Below are 20,559 nucleotides of genomic sequence, written 5' to 3' on the forward strand. Positions count from 1 at the left end.
GGGATCGAGAAGGGATTCCCGCTGGTGAAGTGAGGAGGGGGGAACCTCTCAAAACAAGGGCCGAAAGGACAAGACATGTGTATGTGGTAGGGTGTGTGAATTTCTTTCTTTTTTTTTTTTCTTTAATGGCATTGCGCTGGAAAAGAAGAGTGGTGCAGTGTCCTAGAGATGGAGCTCTTGCCTCACAATCAGGTGGCTGTGAGTTCGATCCTAGGTAGAGGCAGATATTTCTCTCTCTGGGCACATTGAAAATGTATCTGGCGAATATAACTCTGCATTGGTGACAGGAAGGGCATCCGGCCATTAAAACATACTGCTAGCCCCCATTCAGTTGCCCAGACTCCACCCCGCAAGGGAGCCTGAGTGGCGTAGGAGGCTAATGCCTCCTACTAAGGCAGCATTTAACATCCAGCTGCCTGCAATTACTGCGAGTTCAAATCTCACCAGGCTCAAGGTTGACTCAGCCTTCCATCCTTTCTAAGGTGGGTAAAATGAGGACCCGGTTTGTGGGGGCAATAAGCTGATTTTGTATAAAATATACAAAAGTATGAAGGCTATTGCTTAACGCATTGTAAGCTGCCCTGAGTCTCTGGAGAAGGGCGGCATATAAAAATTAAAAAATAAAAAAAAATAAAAAAAAATTATGGGGACGTTAAAATATGTTGATGACTGTGCTGGGAAAGAATGCACACACACACACACACACACACAGCCCAACCTTTTCCAAGCAGGAGCCTAAACAGGGAAAGAACAGAAGTCATTAGAAAACGGTGCATTATCAATTCTAATTTTCTTCCAACGAGGGACTGGAATTCTAAACAGAGACCATTATGTTAGTTTTTGCCCTAAACTAGGAAGAAGAATACAGGTAGTTCATTTAGTGACCACTGAAAAAAGGTACTTATAACCGTTTTCCACCCTTAACGACTGTTGCAGGGTCCCTGGTCATCATCATCTCCTTTTAACGACCCCATAATCCCTTGCGGGGTGGAGTCTGGGCAACTGAATGGAGCTAGCAGGGTGTTTATTGGCCGGATGCTCTTCCTGTTGCCAGTGCGGAGTTATATTCAGCAGATATATTCTCATCGGTGTCCAGAGTGGGAAATATCTGCCTCTACGTAGGATCAAACTCACAGCCTCCTGATTGTGAGGCGAGAGCTCTACCTCTAACGAGCGTCTGGCTTTGCAAGAGAAATTTTGGGTCGTAATTCGAGGACTCCCTGTACACCACAGTGAGGTGGTTGATTCTCTCTCCTTCCCCCCCCTCTCATATCTCTCTCTCTCTCTCTCTCGTCTATCATCCATCTATTTATTTACCTACCTACCTACCTACCTACCTCTCTGTCTATCATCTCTCTCTCTGTCATTCTATCATCTATCTAGCCATCTTTCTATCCATCCATCTACCTACCTACCTCTCTACCTACCTACCTACCTGTCTCTCTATTATCTCTCTCTCTGTGTTGCTCTCTCTCACTGTCTCTATCATCTATCATCCATCTATCTATCCATCTACCTACCTACCTTCCTCTGTCTGTCTATCATCTCTCTCTGTCTCTCTCTCTGTCTCTCTATCATCTATCATCCATCTATCCATCTACCTACCTACCTTCCTCTGTCTGTCTATCATCTCTCTCTGTCTCTCTCTCTGTCTCTCTATCATCTATCATCCATCTATCTATCCATCTACCTACCTACCTGCCAACCTACCTACCTATCTACCTCTCTGTCTCTTTATCATCTCTCTCTCTGTCGCTCTCTTTCTCTCTCTGTGTCTCCCTGTCTCTCTCTATCATCTATCATCCATCTATCTATCCATCTACATACCGACCTACCGACCTACCTACCTACCTACCTACCTACCTACCTACCTACCTACCTATATGTCTCTCTATCCTCTCTCATCTCTCTCTCTCTCTCTCTCCATCCACCCACCCACCTACCTACCTACCTACTACCTACTTACCAGCTCACTCCTCGACTTACGACCCACAATTGAGTCCAAAATATATATAAAATCTGTATAATACTAAACATAATTCAAAGCACTGCTTTCTCAAACAGGCAAGTAAGAATAAAACAAACGTAATTCTCTTTTGCTTTGGAAGTGACAGACGGTATAGGTAGGGAAGTCAGAAATGGCCCTGGTTTTTCTAGGACAACCTGGAAGGGCGTGCCGAGAGATTTGTTCCAAAACACGGGCGGAGCCGGAGTGAAGAAGTAGGACAGGAGATGACAAATTTTGGATTAAAATCCTCTGGAAAGCCACTTCCTTCTCGACAGACCAGCAGTTTTCTGCTTAGATCTTGGGAGAAGTTGCTTCTCTTGGCCACTTGAGGGCTGTGGAGAACTGAGAAATCTTATTTTGGAAATTTGACGGGGTGGATCCCAGGATCTGGGCTTAGTTAGGCTTAGCTTGAATGGGAAGACCTGGTAGATGATTCAACTGGTAGAGCTTCAGTTGATGAACTGGTGGAGAGCTGGATTTAGCCCTCGGGGCTGACTTGAGCTGCATTTTTGTTTTACTCTTGTGGTTTGATTCTAGATCCGAAAACCAGAATCGTCAAGATAAAGACGATTCACAATAGTAGCTTTTCCTCTTTTTATTTTTGCTTTATTTTATTCCTGCTTTTATTGTTTTTTATAAATAACTCAAGGTGGAGAACATACCTAATGCCCCTTCCTCGTTCTGTTTTTTTTCCCCCCAACAAAAACAACCCTGTGAGGTGGGCTGGGCTGAGAGAGATATAAAACCAGTTGGGTGGCCTAAAGTCACCCAGCTGGTTTATATGACTAAGGCAGAACTAGAACTCACGTCTCCTGGTGATTGGCCCAAAATCACCCAGCCGGCTTTCAAACCTAAGCAGGAACTAGAACTCTCTGTTTCCTGGTGATTGGCCCAAAGTCATCTACCTGGTTTTCCTGGCTAAGGCAGGACTAGAATTCCTAGTTTCCTAGTTTCTAGGCCAGCACCTTAACCATTACACCAGAGTGGCTCTTTTTTGGACTGTCTCCAAAAATTTCTAAGGCGGGACTAGAACTCTCTGTCTCTTGGTGATTTTGCCCAAAGTCACCCAGCTGGTTTTCAATCCTAAGGCAGGTACTAGAACTCACCATCTCCTGGTGATCGGCCCAAAGTCAGCTAGCCGACTTTTGTGCCTAAGCTGAAGAAAGTCAGGTTCGATAGGAAGGTCATTGCAAACGGCATGTCACTAAGTTTTACACAAACACACACATAAACACACACATCCGCACACACATCCCAAGAATTTTGTTTTTCTTCTTGTAATCTCTTCTTTTCTTTTCCACCAGCTTCTCTGGAGATGAACGAAAGTTCTCGCTGGACCGAGGAGGAGATGGAAACGGCCAAGAAAGGTAAGCTTTTGGCTTTCTTTTTCTTTGCAAGACGCCCCATTGTGAATGAATGTGTTGGTTGCTCCAGCTGTGGAGCTTGATGGGGTGACACCCATTGCTGGCCAGCACGACATTGAAGGTGCTTAGTGTTGTGGTTCGTCAGCCGCCTGCGGAGCTGGCAGCGGAGTCGGGCAGCGATGAGGCTGAGGAAGAATATGGACCAGTCCTGGAGGCTGGGGAAGGCCCGGATGAGGGCTCTGCGTCGGAGGCAGAGATGGGGCCAGGGCCATCGGGGAGTGATGTGCGGACTCCGGAGCCTCCAGAGGCTGACAGCAGAGAGGCAGAGGAAAGGAGGAGCCTGTTCTTAGTGCACACATGAGAAGAGCTGCCAGAAGGCAAGAGCAGCTAAAGCAAAAGGGACGACTTGGGAGTAAGGCCAGGAGATGATTGGCCCCTCCCATAAGGCTTAAAAGACCAGCAACGGCTCTTGGCCTCTTTGCCAGAAAACAACCGTTGAGAGATTTGCTTCGTGTTTGGCTGTAGTTATTTCTTGTCGGCGTCTTCTGCTTCTGAACTTTTGCCAAGAGAAGTCTTTGGCGGTTTGCCTAATTATACCAAGGTCGGTGATAAACTGAGGAATGATGTTTTGAAGAATTTGCTTTAATTTAAGTTTGGGCTACGCTGAGAGTGAGTTCATTCTCAGCTGTTCGAATAAAGTCTGTTTGTTTTCAAACTGTTTGTATTTAATACTAACGACTTGGGCCTGGGTCACAACACTTTGCGTGATGGATGGGAACCTCCCAGATTTTGCTTGTAAGCGTTCGACTGTTAAGACCAAAGCGTGTATTTTGTTTCAGACAAATTCAGGAGTTGCTAAGACAGTGTAAAGGTTTGCCGTGGTGTGTGAGACTCTGACCCAGCTTAGGAAACGTCTGATATTCTCTGTTGTGCAGTTGAGACAACAACAGGGAGGAAGTAGTGACTGGCTGGGTGTCTGAACCAGGGTCCTTGGTGCTCTCTGAGCTTAGCTGTTTTCTCGCAGACATTTCATTACCAAACTAGGTAACATCATCAGTGCTAGTAGGGAGTAGGGCTTGCTTGCTTTTTGTACACTAGTGCTGTGATGGCAAAACTATGGCACGCGTGCCGCAGGTGGCACACAGAGCCATATCGGTGGGCATGCGAGCGTTGCCCTAGCTCATCTCTGGTGCGCATGCGTGCGCCGGCCAGCTGATTTTTAGGCCTTCTGGGCCCACCGGAAGTTGGGAAACAAGCTGTTTCCCGCCTGCAGAGGGCCTCCGGGGAGTGGGGAAGGCCATTTTCGCCCTCCCCAGGCTCCTAGAAAGGCTCTGGAGCCTGGGGAGGGCAAAAAAACGGGCCTACCGGGCCCTCGCGTGCCAAAAGCAGGGGGAATGTGGGGGGTGCACACACATGTGGGGCGCATTGAATGTGTGTGGGCATACATGCACGCGACCTGCCCCGCTCCCCCCCACTTTTGGCATGTAATGGCAAAAAGGTTAGTCATCACTGTGACTAGTGGCTTGCCTAGCCAAAAAGGAAACGAAAAGGCATAAACCCTTCCTCCCCAGCAATCAATACCAAATGTCAGCAGAGGTTAACACCGAGACTAACACTACATCAACAGTTGAGAAGTAAACAATATCCCAAATCAAGAAACGACCAACTCAGACAACCAAACAAACAGTTCAAGAACAGCTCTGTCAAGGAACCACCTAGAATACTCCCACCAACACAGACAGGGCAAACCATCCTATATAAACAGAGAAACAAACCCCACAACCTTCTAGCACTGATAACATTCCCTAGTTGGGTCATGAAACGTCTGGAAGAGAAGCATCAAGCTCAGAGAGCCCCAAGGACCCCACAGTACTCCTTCCCACCTTCCTCTTCTTCTCCTCTGCAAACCCCACTCCCTTCTAACACTGATGACGTTCCCTAGTTGGGTCGTGAAATGTCTTGCAAGAAAGCCACCAAGCTCAGAGAACCCCAAGGACCCCACAATTCAGCCCCGGGCGACAAATATTTGCCTCTTATTGCTATCTGAACAGGGTTTTTTAGCTTAGCGCCCACGTAATGCTTTAGGGTGGCTCATTGTGACTCTGCAGATGGCGCCGAAACGGCTTGGCAGGTGGCATTGGTTTGTCTGTTTCCTTGCAAGAAACGAGTAGACATCGGATCTGGGCCGTCAGCAGGAGGTTCGACGCGAAGGAAGAGGGGATTTTGCACGGCTGGGGGAGACAAAAGCAGGACACACCCTACAATTAACGCCAAAGCGAGGAGAGACAAAACAGACCCAGTGCTCAGTGACACTTTTATGGTGTGGTAAACCCACAATCCCACAGGCTGCCTAAATATTCAGCAGAGTATATAATTGTGGGCCGAGGTCCTAAGCTTGGAAATCTTCTTTTTGGTTTTTTTTTGTGTGTCTGTGTTTTTTCTTTCTTCCAAACTAGCCTCTCAATTATAGGCAGCCAGATCAATTCTTGGCCCAGAAGGAGAATGAAGTTCCTTGGAGAGTTGACATACCCTGGCACGGATTTAAAATGATCTTCCGTAATCTGGGCAGCCTCCAACAGGAGGGAACTTCATTTTTCAGCTTGCACCAGGTTGCTTAAAAGTCCAGGAGTTTGGCACCTGTCAGATCTGGTTGAGGTCCAGATAGGAGGGTCTTTTGCATCCAGTTTTGGTCACCAGGATCTAAAAACAGATGTTGAGACTCTAGAAAGAGTGCAGAGAAGAGCAACAAAGATGATGACGAGACTGGAGGCTAAAACATATGAAGAACGGTTGCAGGAACTGGGCCTGGCTGGTCTAGTGAAGAGAAGGACCAAGGGAGACATGAGAGCAGTCTTCCAATATCTCAGGGGCTGCCCCAAAGAAGAGGGAGTCAAGCTATTCTCCAAAGCCCCTGAAGGCAAGGCAAGAAACAATGGATGGAAACTAATCAAGGAGAGAAGCAACTTAGAGCTAAGGAGAAATTTCCTGACAGTGAGAACAATTAATCCGTGGAACAACTTGCCACCAGAAGTTGTGAATGCTCCAACACTGGAAGTTTTTAAGACGATGTTGGATAACCCTTTGTCTGAAGTGGTGTAGGGTTTCCTGCTTGAGCAGGGGGTTGGACTAGAAGACCTCCAAGGTCCCTTCCAAGTCTGTTATTCTGTTCTGTTCTCCAAAGCACCTGAGGGCAGGACAAGAAGCAATGGATGGAAACGAATCGAGAACCAACCTAAAACTAGGGAGAAGTTTTCTGACAGTGAGAACAATTCATCAGTGGAACAACTTGCCTCCAGAAGTTGTGAATGCTGCAACACTGGAGGTTTTTAAGAAGAGACTGGACAACGCTTTGTCTGAAATGGTTTAGGCAGGGGTGGGTCTAAATTTTTTTACTATCGGTTCTGTGGGCGTGGCTTATTTTGTGGGCGTGGCTTGATGGTCATGTGACAATTCTTTAGGATTTAGCAGAGGTACTGGTCTACCAGATTTTTAACTGCTTGCAGAGCTGTACTGGTCTACCCATTTATTTTTGGAGGCCCTGGTCTACCACCACACTGCCTTTTAACACTGATCAGCTGTAGGGCGGCCCTTTGAAGCCCCACGGCAAGAGTTTAAACAGTTTTTTTCCTTCTAGCCGATCAGCTGAGACTCGGGAGGCAGCAATAGATTGGGGGCGGGGCCAAATAAAAGGTAAGAATAATGCGGGGGGCGGGGGGGCTCCCAAACAAAGAGAACCAGTTTGGTGACATCATATCGTCACCGCTACCGGCTCGGCTGAACCGGGAGGAACCCACCACTGGGTTTAGGATTTCTGGTCAAGCAGGGGGTTGGATTAGAAGACCAGAAGGGACTAGAAAGTCCCTTCCATCTCTGTTATCTCCCACATTACCTACCTTGAACTCGGTTGGTCTTTGTGTATGATCATCCGGTTGGTAAATCCTTCAGCTGTTGCTATAAGAACGGAGTATTTGCACCAGCCATGTGTAGTAGAAGTGACTACAGCTAGTCCTCGGACCTACAACAGTTCATTTACCAACCATTCAAAGTCACGATGGCACGGAAAAAAGTGACTTATGACCGTTTTTCACACTTACGACCATTGTAGCATCCCCATGGTCACATGATCAAAATTCAGGCCCTTGGCAACTGATTCATATTTATGACGGTTCCTGTGTCCCAAAGTCATGGATTCCCCCTTTTGCAACCTTCTGACATGGAAAGTCAATGAAGAAGCCCAATTCACTTAAGAACCGCGTCACTAACTGAATCGTCCACCACGATTCAACTTAACAAACGTGGTAAGAAAAGCCATAACATGGGACAAAACTTAATAGACACCTTGCTTAGCGACATGTAAATTTAGGGGTCCCTTGGTTGGCCGTAAGTCAAGGACTATACCTGGCTGTTTTCTGTTTTGGAGACCCGGGGATGACTTGGCTCGCGACTCGATGGGATTGGCACTCTACCCGCCCACCCAGCATTTTTCTCACACTTCTGGAGTCGTGCCTCAGCGAGCAAGGAAGTTGAATGCCTCACCTGCCCTGTGGCTCTCCCACCTGTACACCTGGCTGCTTCTCACAATGTGCTTTACGGAGTATGTTTAGGTTCTGTGGGAGAAGGACATGAGTGTTTGTTAAAGAACTGCTAGGTTCTTCAATTGAATAGAAGAGAAGAAGAGAGAAGAGAAGAGAAGAGAAGAGAAATAAATAGATGGGAAAGGGAAGGGAGGAGAGGAGAGAAGAGAAATAAATAGATGGGAAAGGGAAGGGAGGAGAGGAGAGAAGAGAAGAGAAGGAAATAGATGGGGAAGGGAGAAGAGAAGAGAAATAAATAGATGGGAAAGGGAAGGGAAGGGAGGAGAGAAGAAGAGAAGGGAAGAGAAGAGAAATAGATGGGAAAGGGAAGGGAGGAGAGTAGAGTAGAGTAGAGTGTTGGAAGGGACCTTGGAGGTCTTCTAGTCCAACCCCCTGCTTAGGCAGGAAACCCTACACCACTTCAGACAAAATGGTTATCCAATCTCTTCTTTAAAACTTCCGGTGTTGGAGCATTCACAACTTCTGGAGGCAAGTTGTTCGATTGTTCTCACTGTCAAGAAATTCCTCCTTTTGGCTCATGTTTAGCTGGTTGTCCACTATGAGTCCAAGATCCCACTCCCAGTTACTGCTATTAAGCCTGGTTTCACCCAGTCTATATGTGTACTTTTGGTTTTCCTCTCCCAAGTGTAAGACTTTACTTTTCTCTACATTGAATTTCATTTTGTTCGATAGGGCCCAGGATTCAAGTCTGTCAAGATCCATCTGTACAATAGCACACAGGGAGAAATGAGGGTCTTCTTGCGTTGATTTGTTTTGTTTTATTGACTCTTGACTCCTGGGTCAACAGGTTTAAGGCAGTGGTGGGATTCAGCCAGTTCGCACCACTCCGGAAGAACCGGTTGTTAACTTTCTGAGCAGTTTGACAAACTGGTTGTTGGAAGAAATCATTAGGGCAGAGAACCGGTTGTTAAATTACTTGAATCCCATCATTGGTTTAAGGGTCTTCTTGTAGACCAAATCCAACCTGGGAACCTTTCTCTACCACCGTTATCACAAACACTCACCTCAAGCGTCCTTAGATGCCTTTTGGAAGAGAATCCTTTAAAATTTTGGCGAATCTCCATTCTAAATAAATAACATTATTGGCGTCAATCGTTAAATAACATTTAGCGGAGTGGACTTTGCCTGTTCGATATTTTTGTAAGAAATATACATTTCTCCAAACTCATCCAGATCGTTGCTTGGTGGAATGTAGAAACCTGTTAATGGAAGATTCGGTTATCCCAGACTTATTCAACTGTGCATCTTGGAAATTATGGAATTATGGAAGTCTGTTGATTATAAATCATGGAACGGTATAGGATCTCCTGCTTGAGCAGGGGGTTGGACTAGAAGACCTCTAATGTCCCTTCCAACTCTGTTCTACTTTTCCAACTCTTTTCTACTCCTTTGATGACCTTCAGAAAGTTGAAGAACTCCAGAAGAGCCTGTTTTAACCTGTTCTATATTTCTATAAATATTTATCCTGGTGTAGCTGGTCATACTTTATAATGCCTTAGTAAGATCACGCTTGGAATATTGCATCCAATTTTGGTCACCATGACACAAAAAAGATGTTGAGTGCAGAGAAGGGTCACAAAGTGAGGACCCAGATTGTGGGGGCAATAAGCTGACTTTGTATAAAAAAGAACACCGCTTTGGGGGGGGGGCAAAAGCTCTACTAAGCAGGTATATACAAAAGTATAAAGGCTATTGCTTAAAAGCATTATAAGCTGCCCCGAGTCTCCGGAGAAGGGCGGCATAAAAATCGAACCAATAAAAGTTGATTATGGGACTGGAGGCTAAAACATACGAAGAATAGTTGCAGGAATTGGGTATGTCTAGTTGACATGACGCGGTGGCTCAGCGGCTAAGACGCTGAGCTTGTCGATCGAAAGGTCGGCAGTTGAGCAGTTCGAATCCCTAGTGCCGCGTAACAGGTGAGCTCCCGTGACTTGTCCCAGCTTCTGCCAACCTAGCAGTTCAAAAGCAGGTAAAAAATGCAAGTAGAAAAATAGGGACCATTTTGGTCAGAAGGGAACAGCGTTCCATGCGCCTTTGGCATTGAGTCATGCTGGCCACATGACCATGGAAACGTCTTCGGACAGCGCTGCCTCTTCGGCTTTGAAACGGAGATGAGCACCGCCCCCTAGAGTCAGGAACGACTAGCACATATGTGCGAGGGGAACCTTTACCTTTAGTTTAATGAAAAGAAGGACCAGGGGTGACATGATAGCAGTCTTCCAATATTTGAGGGGCTGCCCCAAAGAAGAGGGAGTCAAGCTATTCTCCAAAGCACCTGAAGGCAGGACAAGAAGCAATGGATGGAAACTAACCAAGGAGAAAAGCAACCTAGAATTGAGGAGAACTTTCCTAACAGAACAATTAACCGGTGGAACAACTTCCCTCCAGAAGTCGTGGGTGCTCCAACACTGGAGGTTTTTAAGAAGAGATTGGACAGCCATTTGTTTAAAATGGTATATAGGCGTTCCTCTTTTGCAGGGGGTTGGACTAGAAGACCTCCAAGGTCCCTTCCAGCTCTTTGTTATTCCATTAACGCTTGCATGAAGAGGCGTTTTAGACCGAGGTGCAACCCCACCTTTTCAATCTCTTTATCCACCTCTTCCAAGCTTCTCCATCTCCAGGAGCTGACTCAAAAAAACCCGTCTAATCGAGGCTGTATGCAAATGAACCCAATTTGCATAATTTATACCAGCTGCAGAATTCAGCTCCCCCCCAACCCGACCCGCGCACCCCCCCTTGCTTGCTTACCGCCTCCCTCGTCTTTCTTTTCTTCTGGCCTCTGTGATGAGTTTTTGGCTCGCACGAGCTTTTTTTTTTGAACGTTGGTGGCTTAATTCAGAACATCGGGGTTCTGCCCAGCCTTTGAAGTTTGGTTTTGACCCCTGAGCTGTCCGTTCTTGGTGCTGTGGGGGGGGGATGCAAAAAGGAAGGGGGTATTTTCTTAGAGGGGAAGAGAGAGGGGAGAAGACGGTCTGGTGTTGTCCTGCCCAAAGCTGGAGACTCTTTTTAAGTTGCCCCTTTTGTAAGTGTACTAAGCTGGGTGTCAGAGCTAAGATTCGAACGAGTGGTTTTGCACACTCCTGCTTTTTTGGGGGGTGGGGGTGGGCAGGAAAAATGCAACTCCTTGCATGGGGGGGGTGGAAGAGAAGCGTGCATCCCTCAGCTTCCTGCCTTGGAAGCGGGTGTGTGTGCTTTGGGTCTCCCCAATAATGGGGCTCTTGGTGGGTCCATTCCTGGGGAGGGAGTCCCCCTTTCTGGCCACTCCAAAGTTCACTGCATTTTGAGGGGCAGGAAAGATGCAGATTCTTGCATGGGGGGGGGGGAAAGCATGCTTCCCTGAGTTTTCTGCCCTGGGAGGGGGACTTTGAGTCTCCCCAATAAATGGGGTTCTTGGTGGATTCACTTGCTGGGAGGGGGAATCCCCCCTTTCCGCCTAATCCAAAGCTTTCTACATTTGGGGAAGAGGAGAGACGCACCTCCTTGCATGGTGAAGGGGGGGGGAAAGCATGCATCCCTCAATTTCCTGCCTTTGAGTCAGGGGGACTTGGAGGCTCCCCACTCATTCCCCTGGGGAAAGGGGCTCCCCCTTGCTGCCCACCCCCATCCACTGCCTTTCCAGAATCCTGCTCTGACTGGCGCGCCCTGCAAGCCAAAACGTTTGGGACCAAATCCACCCTCCGGGAAGTGTGTGTGTGTGTGTGTGTGGAGGCGTGGGGGGCGGAGGAGAGAGAAACAGAGGCCCGGCAGGAGGGGGTCCCCGCTTGCGTGGGAGCGGCTGCCAAGAACAACCCCTTTGATTGAGATCAGAGAGAAGGAAGTGATTAAGAAACGTTTTGTTTTCCTGGGTTTCTTTTCCCCTGCTGTTGACATTCAGAGGAGAGAGAGAGAGAGAGAGAGAGAGAGAGAGAGAGAGAGAGAGAGAGAGAAGGGAGGGGGAAGGCTTGCCAAGTTGGCCGCACCCTTGTCGTCTTGGGCCGATGCCACGCGGCTTGTGGACGCTGTCTAGAGGTCACATTCAGACGGAGCAAACTTCTGGGTCACATAGGGGCAGGGCGGGAGGGCGGGGAAGCAGAGGGGGCTAGCTCCCCACGGTGCTTCCTATCTCCTCCTCCCTTACAAGCCAGCCCTCTCCTCCTCCTCCTCCTCCTCCTCCTCCTCCTCCTCTCCGCCGAAGGCTGCACCCGTCTGCACGTTTCGGCCGCGACCTGGACCCTCTCCCAAAATCTGTCTCTTTGGGTTGCTTCCTCCTCCTCTTCCTCCTCCTCCTCCTCCTCCTCCTCCCCCTCTCTTCCTGCCCCTCCTGGCACCCGGAGCCGCTTGGGGAAAGGCAGGCGAAGGCTGGCAAGGGAGTTTGCGGAGGCTTGGGAGGGGAAGGGAAGCGAATCCTCCTCCTCCTCCTCCTTCTCCTCCACCACTGTAAAAGAGACACACGGCTGGGAAGCAGCGTCCAGGGACCGAGCAGGTGGGAGTCTGCGCTCGCTCGGAGGAAGAAGAGGAGGCGCCCACTGAGTTGGAGGATTGGCACTGCCAGGAAAGAAGGAGGAGGAGGAAGCCTTCCGGGATCGGCTGACCTTTCCCCCAGTTTGGAGTTGGCACCGGCTGCAGAAAACCCTCCCCGGAGTAGCAGGCGACTGGGCGCACATGCCTCTTCTCCGGGACTGCCCGGAGAGAGTCCGCGGCGAGGAAGAACGTGAGATACGAGCCAGCAAAGAGGAGGAGGAGGAGGAAAAAGAGAGCATCGGAGCCAGCCTGGTCTCTTCTTCTTTTCCTTCTTTTTCCTTTCTTGGATTATTTTAATCTGGAAGAGAAGGGGGGGGGGAGGTTGCTTTGTTTGGCCTGACCTCCTCCTCCTCCTTCCCCAAACTCCGGAGAATTTGCCTGCCTCCTTCCCCGCGTATGGTTTCGGTCGAGCAGCCAGCAGATGAATGTGGACCAGGATGTAAGTGGGGGCTTGTAAGAGGGAGGGACGGGACACGGGAGGATAAGTGGAAAATCTGAGCCGTTTTGAGTGTGCGAGATGTGGAAGAGAGGGAGGGAGGGAGGGAGGGAAGAGGAGGAGGGAGTGTCCCACTGGCGTGGTTCCTGGTGGAAAGGTCCCAATGCACCGTGCCCTCTGCGCCGGACCTCCCAACGCCCAGATCTGACTGGGGATGGGAAACCTCCAGTTTTTCTTCCTAAAAGTTTGAAATTTTAGCAGGGACTTTTTAGAGCAAGCGGGGAAGGGAAGGCAGGCAGGCGTGGAGTTTGTAGGAAGCATAACTTACTGGGGGGCCTTTTCCCAGCTGTGGGACACACTGGGTGTTTCCTGGCAGGAACCAAAGGTAGCTGCTGACACGTCTTTCCCCAGGCGTGTGAGTGTGAGTGTGTGTGTGTGTGTGTGTGTCTATGTGTGTGTGTGTGTAATTATAGTTTTGGAAAGCAGGTGTTGGTGTGTTTTTTTTTTAAATCGGAGGTGCTGGAAAGATAAGAGCAGCTGTGTGTGCGCGAGCGTCGGCTGCTGCAGGGAAGATGGGCGGGGATGATTGTGGGCGATGTATTACCCACGGGGTACGACCGCACAGGGTCGGGCAGGTGTGATGCCAGCCTGGGCTGAAGGCTCTTTAAAGGCTCCAAAGCCACCCCCCACGCCCCCCGGGGGGCATCTTTCTGATGGGCACAATTCTGCATTTTTCATGCCAGCCGCTTGAACTCTGCCCGTTAATAGGGAATGTGATTTTAATTATCTTTCAAGGTAGTTTATAAAAACTTGGCAAGGATGGTCGGCGTTTGCAAAGAGCATCTCGCCCCACCTTTCCCTGGGGATTCTAACAGCCCTCAAAAGTTAAGACATCGGTAAAACTCAACTTTAGCTAAACAGCGGTGGAGAAAAACGCAGATTAGGAGCGGCCACGAGTTCAGATCTGACCACAGAACAGATGGCACAGAGCCCGCCCGCTTGCTGTCTTGCAATCCAGTCTCCTACCCAGACCGACGGCTTTACAACAGCCCTGCGAAGCAGGCCACTTTATTCAAAGGAGGAAGCAAAAGGGGAAAAGAGAAGTGACTTCCCCAAAGTTTACGATTCTGGGGAGTGATTCAAAAGACCTCCGGGAAATCCATTCCGGGTTGACAGTTTCCTTTCGTTTTCTTTTTTCTGTTCTTATTTTTAAACGACCAGTACGCTCCCATAGAGAGGGGCTCCTCCGGGTGCCGTCAGCCAAACAATGCCGACTGGCGGCCCCCAGGGGAGAGCCTTCTCTGTGGGGGCACCTACTATCTGGAACGAGCTCCCCCCAGAGATACGGAGGATCCCGGATCTGCGCACCTTCCGCCGCGCCTTAAAGACCTTACTATTTCACCAGGCCGGCCTGGCCTAATTTTCCCCCTCTTTTATAAAAGATTTTTTAAATTTTAAATATTTTAAATATTTTAAATATTTTTTAGTATTTATATATTCAATTTTAAATTGGTTTTAAAAGTTTGGGGTTTTACATTTGTCGGGGCCAAAATTATTTAATTTGATTTTATTCTATTTTTTAAATTTTGTATTGTATGTGTTTTTATTGTTTGGCTGTGCACCGCCCTGAGTCCTTCGGGAGTAGGGCGGTATAGAAATCTAATAAATAATAATAATAATAATAATAAACGAAAGCTAAAAGGAGCTGTTTACAAGGGGTGTTTCTCAGAAACTTCACGGGAACGTTGGAGTTGGTGCAAATCCAGCGGGCTGGAGCAAAGAAGGGGGGAAAAAAACCCTAAGTTTCAAGTCCTCAACAGGTGCCAAGATAAACAGAGTTGCACCTTCCCGATCCCCGAGCAGATGAAGCGATTTCGCTTTTTATTCCATCCTCAAACGCAGGCAAAAGTTCTCAGGCGCTATTCCGATGTCTATTTTTATCCTCGCCTTTTATTTTGTTATTTTTTTAATCTGGAGAAGATTAACGGTTGTTTTTATGGCCCTCTCTCCCCTTTCTAGAGAGAGCGAGAGTGAGAGAAGGGTTTTTCCTTTGGCGAGTTAGCGTTCTTTCATTTTACACACAACCCCGAGCGAGTCGGTTTGGCCCTGTATGGGGGTTTTCAAGGGGGAAAACCAATCGATGGGTCTCCCGCTGAGATTTGGTCTGAATTTTTGCTACTTTCCTCCTTGGCTAACATTTTCGGGGTTTTTTATCGTGTCTTATTCTGGAATTTAAAAGGAACGCGGTGACTCAGTGGCTAAGACGCTGAGCTTGTTGATCCGGCAGTTCGGCGGTTCGAATCCCGAGTGCTGCGTAATGGGGTGAGTTCCCGTGACTTGTCCCAGCTTCTGCCAACCTAGCAGTTCGAAAGCAGGTAAAAAATGCAAGTAGAAAAATCGGGACCACCTTTGGTGGGAAGGGAACAGCGTTTCGTGCACCTTTGGCATTGAGTCATGCCAGCCACATGACCACGGAGACGTCTTCGGACTGTGCTGGCTCTTTGGCTTTGAAACGGAGATGAGCATCGCCCCCTAGAGTCGGGAACGACTAGCACATACGTGCAAGGGGAACCTTTACCTTTATTATTCTGGAATTTATCCCTGATGATGACCTGAATGGCTTTGAGGATCTTTTGACTTTTGGAGGTTTTGGGCTAAATCTCGATGGATGCTCTGAACATCTTCCCAGCATCGGTCTAAATGATGGACCGGATCTATCTTTCGTTATTAGGCCCACGGAAATCAACGCGGCTATTCGGAAAAAAAAAAGACTAGATCTGAAATCAAACCCATTCTGTAGATCTGTGGAAAGATAGATAGCTGGCAAGAGCCAAAAAGCAGAGCGTCAATCAAATCAATAAATACAGGAAGTCCTTGACTTATAACAGTTTTCTTTAGTGACCGTTCGAAGTTACAACCGCACTGAAAAAGGTCACGATCTTTTTTCACACTTATGACCGTTGCAGCATTCCCCACGGTCACATGATCAAACTTCAGATGCTTGGCAACTGACTCGTAGTTATGACGGTTGCAGCGTCCCCGGGGGGTGGGGTGGGGGGGGGCACGTGATCCTCTTTTGCGACCTTCTGACAAGCAAAAGCAGTGGGGGAAAGCCAGATTCACTTAACAACCGGGTTACTAACTTTTCAACTGCCATGATTCATTTAACAACGGGGGCAAGAAAGGTTGTAAAATGGGGCAAAACTCACAGAACAACCGTCTCGCTTAACAGCGGAAATTTTGGGCTCAATTGTAGTTGTAAGCCGAGAATCTGTTTTTTAACTTTTCTGTCTTTTTAAAAATCTTCTGCCTTTAACCATCTTCCTGGTCCGTTTTTAATCTTTCTGCCTTTAACCATCTTCCTGTCTCTGATTTTGTTTTGTTTTTTAACCTTTCTGCCTTTTTTTTAACCTTCTGCCTTTCTGCCTTTAACCATCTTCCTGTCTCTGATTTTGTTTTGTTTTTTAACCTTTCTGCCTTTTTTTTAACCTTCTGCCTTTCTGCCTTTAACCATCTTCCTGTCTCTGATTTTGTTTTGTTTTTTAACTTTTCTGCCTTTTTAAACTTTTAGTCTTTCTGCCTTTAACCATCTTCCTGTTATCTGCTTTTTTAACCTTTCTGCCTTTTTAAACTTTCTGTCTTTTCCAAAGCCTTTTTTTTAACTTTCTGCTTTTCTGCCTTGTCCACCCAGGTCTCCTTGAACATGGACGCAACTGGTCCGCCATTGCCCGCATGGTGGGGTCGAAGAGCGTCTCGCAGTGTAAAAACTTCTACTTCAACTACAAGAAAAGGCAAAACCTGGATGAGATTCTGCAGCAGCACAAATTGAAAATGGTAAGCGTTGGCGAATTGGCTTCACGTCGGCCAAGCCTTGTGGCTTGGAATTATTTTCTCGGTGGATTCGGTGTTTGCCTTCCGGCCGGGCTTGGGGTAAGCGCTAAAATGAGGTGTGTATGCGACCCCAGCTTCGTGGCCAAATGTTTTGAGTCCGGAGAAAAAAATATTTGCCAAGTTGTGGTTTATGGGAGATGTACACATTCATACAGGTGGTCCTTGATTTACAACGATCCGTTTAGTGGCTGTTTCAAGTTATGACAGCCCTGAAAAAAAGTAACTTAGAACAGGTCGTCACACTTACGACCAGTACTCACACTTATGACCGGTCTTTGCACTTATGACTATCACAGCATCCCCCAAGATCAAACGATCAAAATTTCAGGCGCCTGACGGTTACAATATCCCGAGGTCACATGATCACCATTTGCGACTTCCCCCCGGCTGACTTCTAAACAAGCAGAGTCAGTGGGGGAAGCCAGATTTGCTTAACGTCTGCGATTCGTTTTAACGACTGTGCAGTGATTCGCTTAGCCATGGCCAAAAAAGTCGTCAGATTGAGCCTGGCTCACTTAACAACCCGCCTTTCTTCGCGAGGGAAATTCTGCTCCCAGTTAGGGTCGTAAGTCAAGGACTACCTGTATACACTGCAGGTGAGTTTCTGAAATATTTCTCACTGGTTTTGTGTAGTAGAAGCAGCAGTGATCTTGGGTTGTCGTTGGGAAAGCTTTCCTCCTTAGCCTCAGTTTGCTCCGATGGGGAAAATGAGCTTGGGATGACAGATGTGGCTATTTTTAAGCGCCCGTGGCCATTTTAGCAGATTAACAGAATTAGAAGGGACCTTGTACTGTAGGTCTTCTACTCCAACCCCCAACTGCCCAAGCAGGAGACCCCACACCGTTTCTGACAGATGGCCATCCAGTCTCTTCTTGAAAGTCTCAAATGATGAAGCTCCCACAACCTCCGAAGGCAACTTCTGTTCCATGGGTTGATTGTTCTCACTGTCAGAAAATTTCTCCTTATTTCCAGGTTGAATCTCTCCTTGATCCATTTTCATCCATTATTCCTTGTCTGGTCTTCAGGTGCCTTGGAAAATAGCTTGACCCCCTCGTCTCTGTGGCAGCCCCTCAAATATTGGAAGACTGTTCTCGTGTCTCCCCTGGTCCTTCTCTTCACTAGACTAGCCATGCCCAGTTCCTGCAACCATTCATCGTATGTTTTAGCCTCCAGGCCTTTGATAGATTCAGATTAACAGAGTTGGAAGGGATCTTGTGAGGTCATCTAGTCGACCCACCCAAACAGGAGACCCTACCCCATTTCTGACAAATGGCCATCCAGTCTCTTCTTGAAAGCCTCCAGTGATGAAGCTCCCTCAACTTCCGAAGGCAACTTCTGTTCCATTGGTTGATTGTTCTCACTGTCAGAAAATTCCTCCTTATTTCTAAGTTGAATCTCTCCTTGATTAGTTTCCATCCATTATTCCTTGTCTGGCCTTCGGGTGCCTTGGAAAATAGCCTGACTCCCTTCCTCTTCTCTGGGGCAGCCCCTCGAATATTGGAAGACTGCTATCATGTCTCCCCTGGTCCTTCTTTTCACTAGACCAGCCATGCCCAGTTCCTGCAACCGTTCATCGTATGTTTTAGCCTCCAGTCCCCTCATCATCCTGGTTGCTCTTCTCTGCACTCTTTCTAGAGTCTCAACATCTCTTTTATAGTGTGTTGACCAAAACTGGATGCAGGATTCTAGGTGTGGTCTTATTAAGGCTTTATAGAGTGTATTTCAAGGCAGCCAGCTCTTTAGATACCACGTTGACTCCATCTACTTCATACCACTTTTCTGCGGCCAAATCTCCCCCCTTTTTCATAATTATTATCCCAAAGATTTATCTCTTGCCTTCCAGCGAAGGGCTGCAGCTGAGCGCGTTCAATAAAAGCATAAAGGAAGGCGTGTAAATCAAATCTAAAAACAGCGCAAATAAAACCATCGTTGTTGTTTTTTTAAATAACAAAACATGAATTAAAATCGTCTTTGGGTCCCAAGGCAATAGGGGCTGAAGGCCTTGGATGTTTTAGGATGAAAGTTCTCTCTAAGATATTATGGCAGAAGAAGAAAAAATGGAAGGCTTGTAAAAGCTTAAAAGCAAAACAGGTGAAAAAGAACAAATTTTGGGGGAAAGGCCTCGATTTGCAACCAAAATTGGCAGCAGAATTTCCGTTGTTAAGCAAGGCGGTTGTTAAGTGAGTCGCGCCTGATTTTGCAAGCCTTTTTTTTTGAAGTTGTTAAGTAAATCATGTGGTCATTAAGCAAATCCAGCTCCCCCTGTTCATTTTGCTTGTTGGAAACCAGCTGAGAAAGTTGTAAACGGCCATCACGTGGGGGGACGTTGAAACTGTCATATAACACATGCCGCTTGCCCAGGGTCTGAATTTTGGTTACTTGACTGTGGAGATGTTCGGCGGTCATAAGTGCAAGGACCGATTATCAGCCACCTTTTTCAGTGCCGTTGTAACCTTCGCTAAACGAATGGCTGCGAATCCCTATTTTTTGGAAGAGGCCAAGGGAGTCAAGCTGGAATAGATGGGAGGAAGGCGGCTTTTGTATGGCAAACCATCACTAAGCCAACCACCATTAAGCCATATATCCGTGATGGCGAACCTATGGCACGGGTGTTCTGTCCCCGTCTCACACACGCACACAAACAGACAGCCGGGGGTTAAATAAACAGGCAGACAACCAATTCTTTCGATAAGAGGATTGGCAGCAACCCAGTAGCTGCTTGCCAAGAACTTTACTCATAAACAAGATACACACAGTTAAGAATTGTCAAGTCCAGTCCATAATTAAATCCAAGGCCGATAATGTTGTTTCCAAAGATACAATGTGATTCGATAGTAGTTAGTTTTGTCCATCACAGAGTCTGAATGGCCACCTCACCCCCTTATATCCCCTGTGGGGTGTGGTCCAGTGACCCAGCTTAATCTCTGGCATGCCTCCTTTTCTGTTGCGTGCGCTTGTCTCTCCGACGCTGGCGTGGCTCCAGCCAAGACTTATCTCCTTCATTGTCCGACTGTGAGGAGATATTTGACTCCTGGCCAATCTCTTCTCCTACAGGAGACACCTGAGGCATTGCCAGAGAGGAGGGTCCTGGAGAGGGAGGCCTGGCCAACTCCTCTCCTTCATGTTCAGAGCCTTCTCCCTCGAATAAGTCGGCCTCGGGGGTCGGAGTCACAACAACGGGTGCCACAGGTGGCACATGGAGCCATATCTGTGGGCATGCGAGCGTTGCCCTACCTCAATCCAGCACGCATGCGTGCGTTGGCCAGCTTATTTTCAGGCCCTCCGGGCCCACTGGAAGTCAGGAAATGGGTTGTTTCTGGGCTGCCAGAGGGCCTCCGGGGGAGTGGGGAAGGCTGTTTTTGCCCTCCCCAGGCTCCTAGAAAGGCTCTGGAGCCTGGGGAGGGCAAAAAAATGGGCCTACTGTGCCTACCGGGCCATCGCATGCCAAAAGCGGGGGGAGAGCGGGGGAGGTCACACACGCACATGCATGGGGGAATGGGGCGCATTGAATTATGGGTGTGGGCACGCGCATGTGCAATCCCCACCCCACCCCCGCTTTTGGCACACGACGGCAAAAAGTTTAGCCATCGCTGCCATATATGATGGTTTGGTTCAACTGAATTTGATACATAAGATTTAAAAAATCCCCGTACTCTTCTCTCTTTTCCACTTTGTGCTTTTTCTTCTCTTCCTTCTCTTTTATTTTTTTTATTTTTGCTTTCCAACCTGTGTTTGGTATCTTGAATTGTCTTTGGAGAAAAT

The 20,559-nt window shown here is 47.8% G+C and overlaps 1 protein-coding gene across 20 annotated transcripts in view; it reads left to right on the forward strand.

Annotated features, from left to right (window-relative positions):
* Window positions 1-20,559, forward strand: part of NCOR2 (nuclear receptor corepressor 2) — a 234,631-nt gene that overhangs the window by 124,514 nt on the left and 89,558 nt on the right. For all 20 annotated transcript variants that reach the window (XM_087880078.1, XM_087880077.1, XM_087880079.1 and 17 more), the window contains exons 17-18: window positions 3,313-3,375; window positions 16,598-16,740. In XM_087880078.1, coding sequence (XP_087736204.1) covers window positions 3,313-3,375; window positions 16,598-16,740 — 206 coding nt within the window. The remainder of the gene's footprint in view (window positions 1-3,312; window positions 3,376-16,597; window positions 16,741-20,559) is intronic.

Source organism: Pantherophis guttatus, chromosome 17 (assembly GCF_059756535.1).
Source record: "Pantherophis guttatus breed Tessera chromosome 17, ASM5975653v1, whole genome shotgun sequence".
Taxonomy (NCBI): Eukaryota; Metazoa; Chordata; class Lepidosauria; order Squamata; family Colubridae; genus Pantherophis; species Pantherophis guttatus.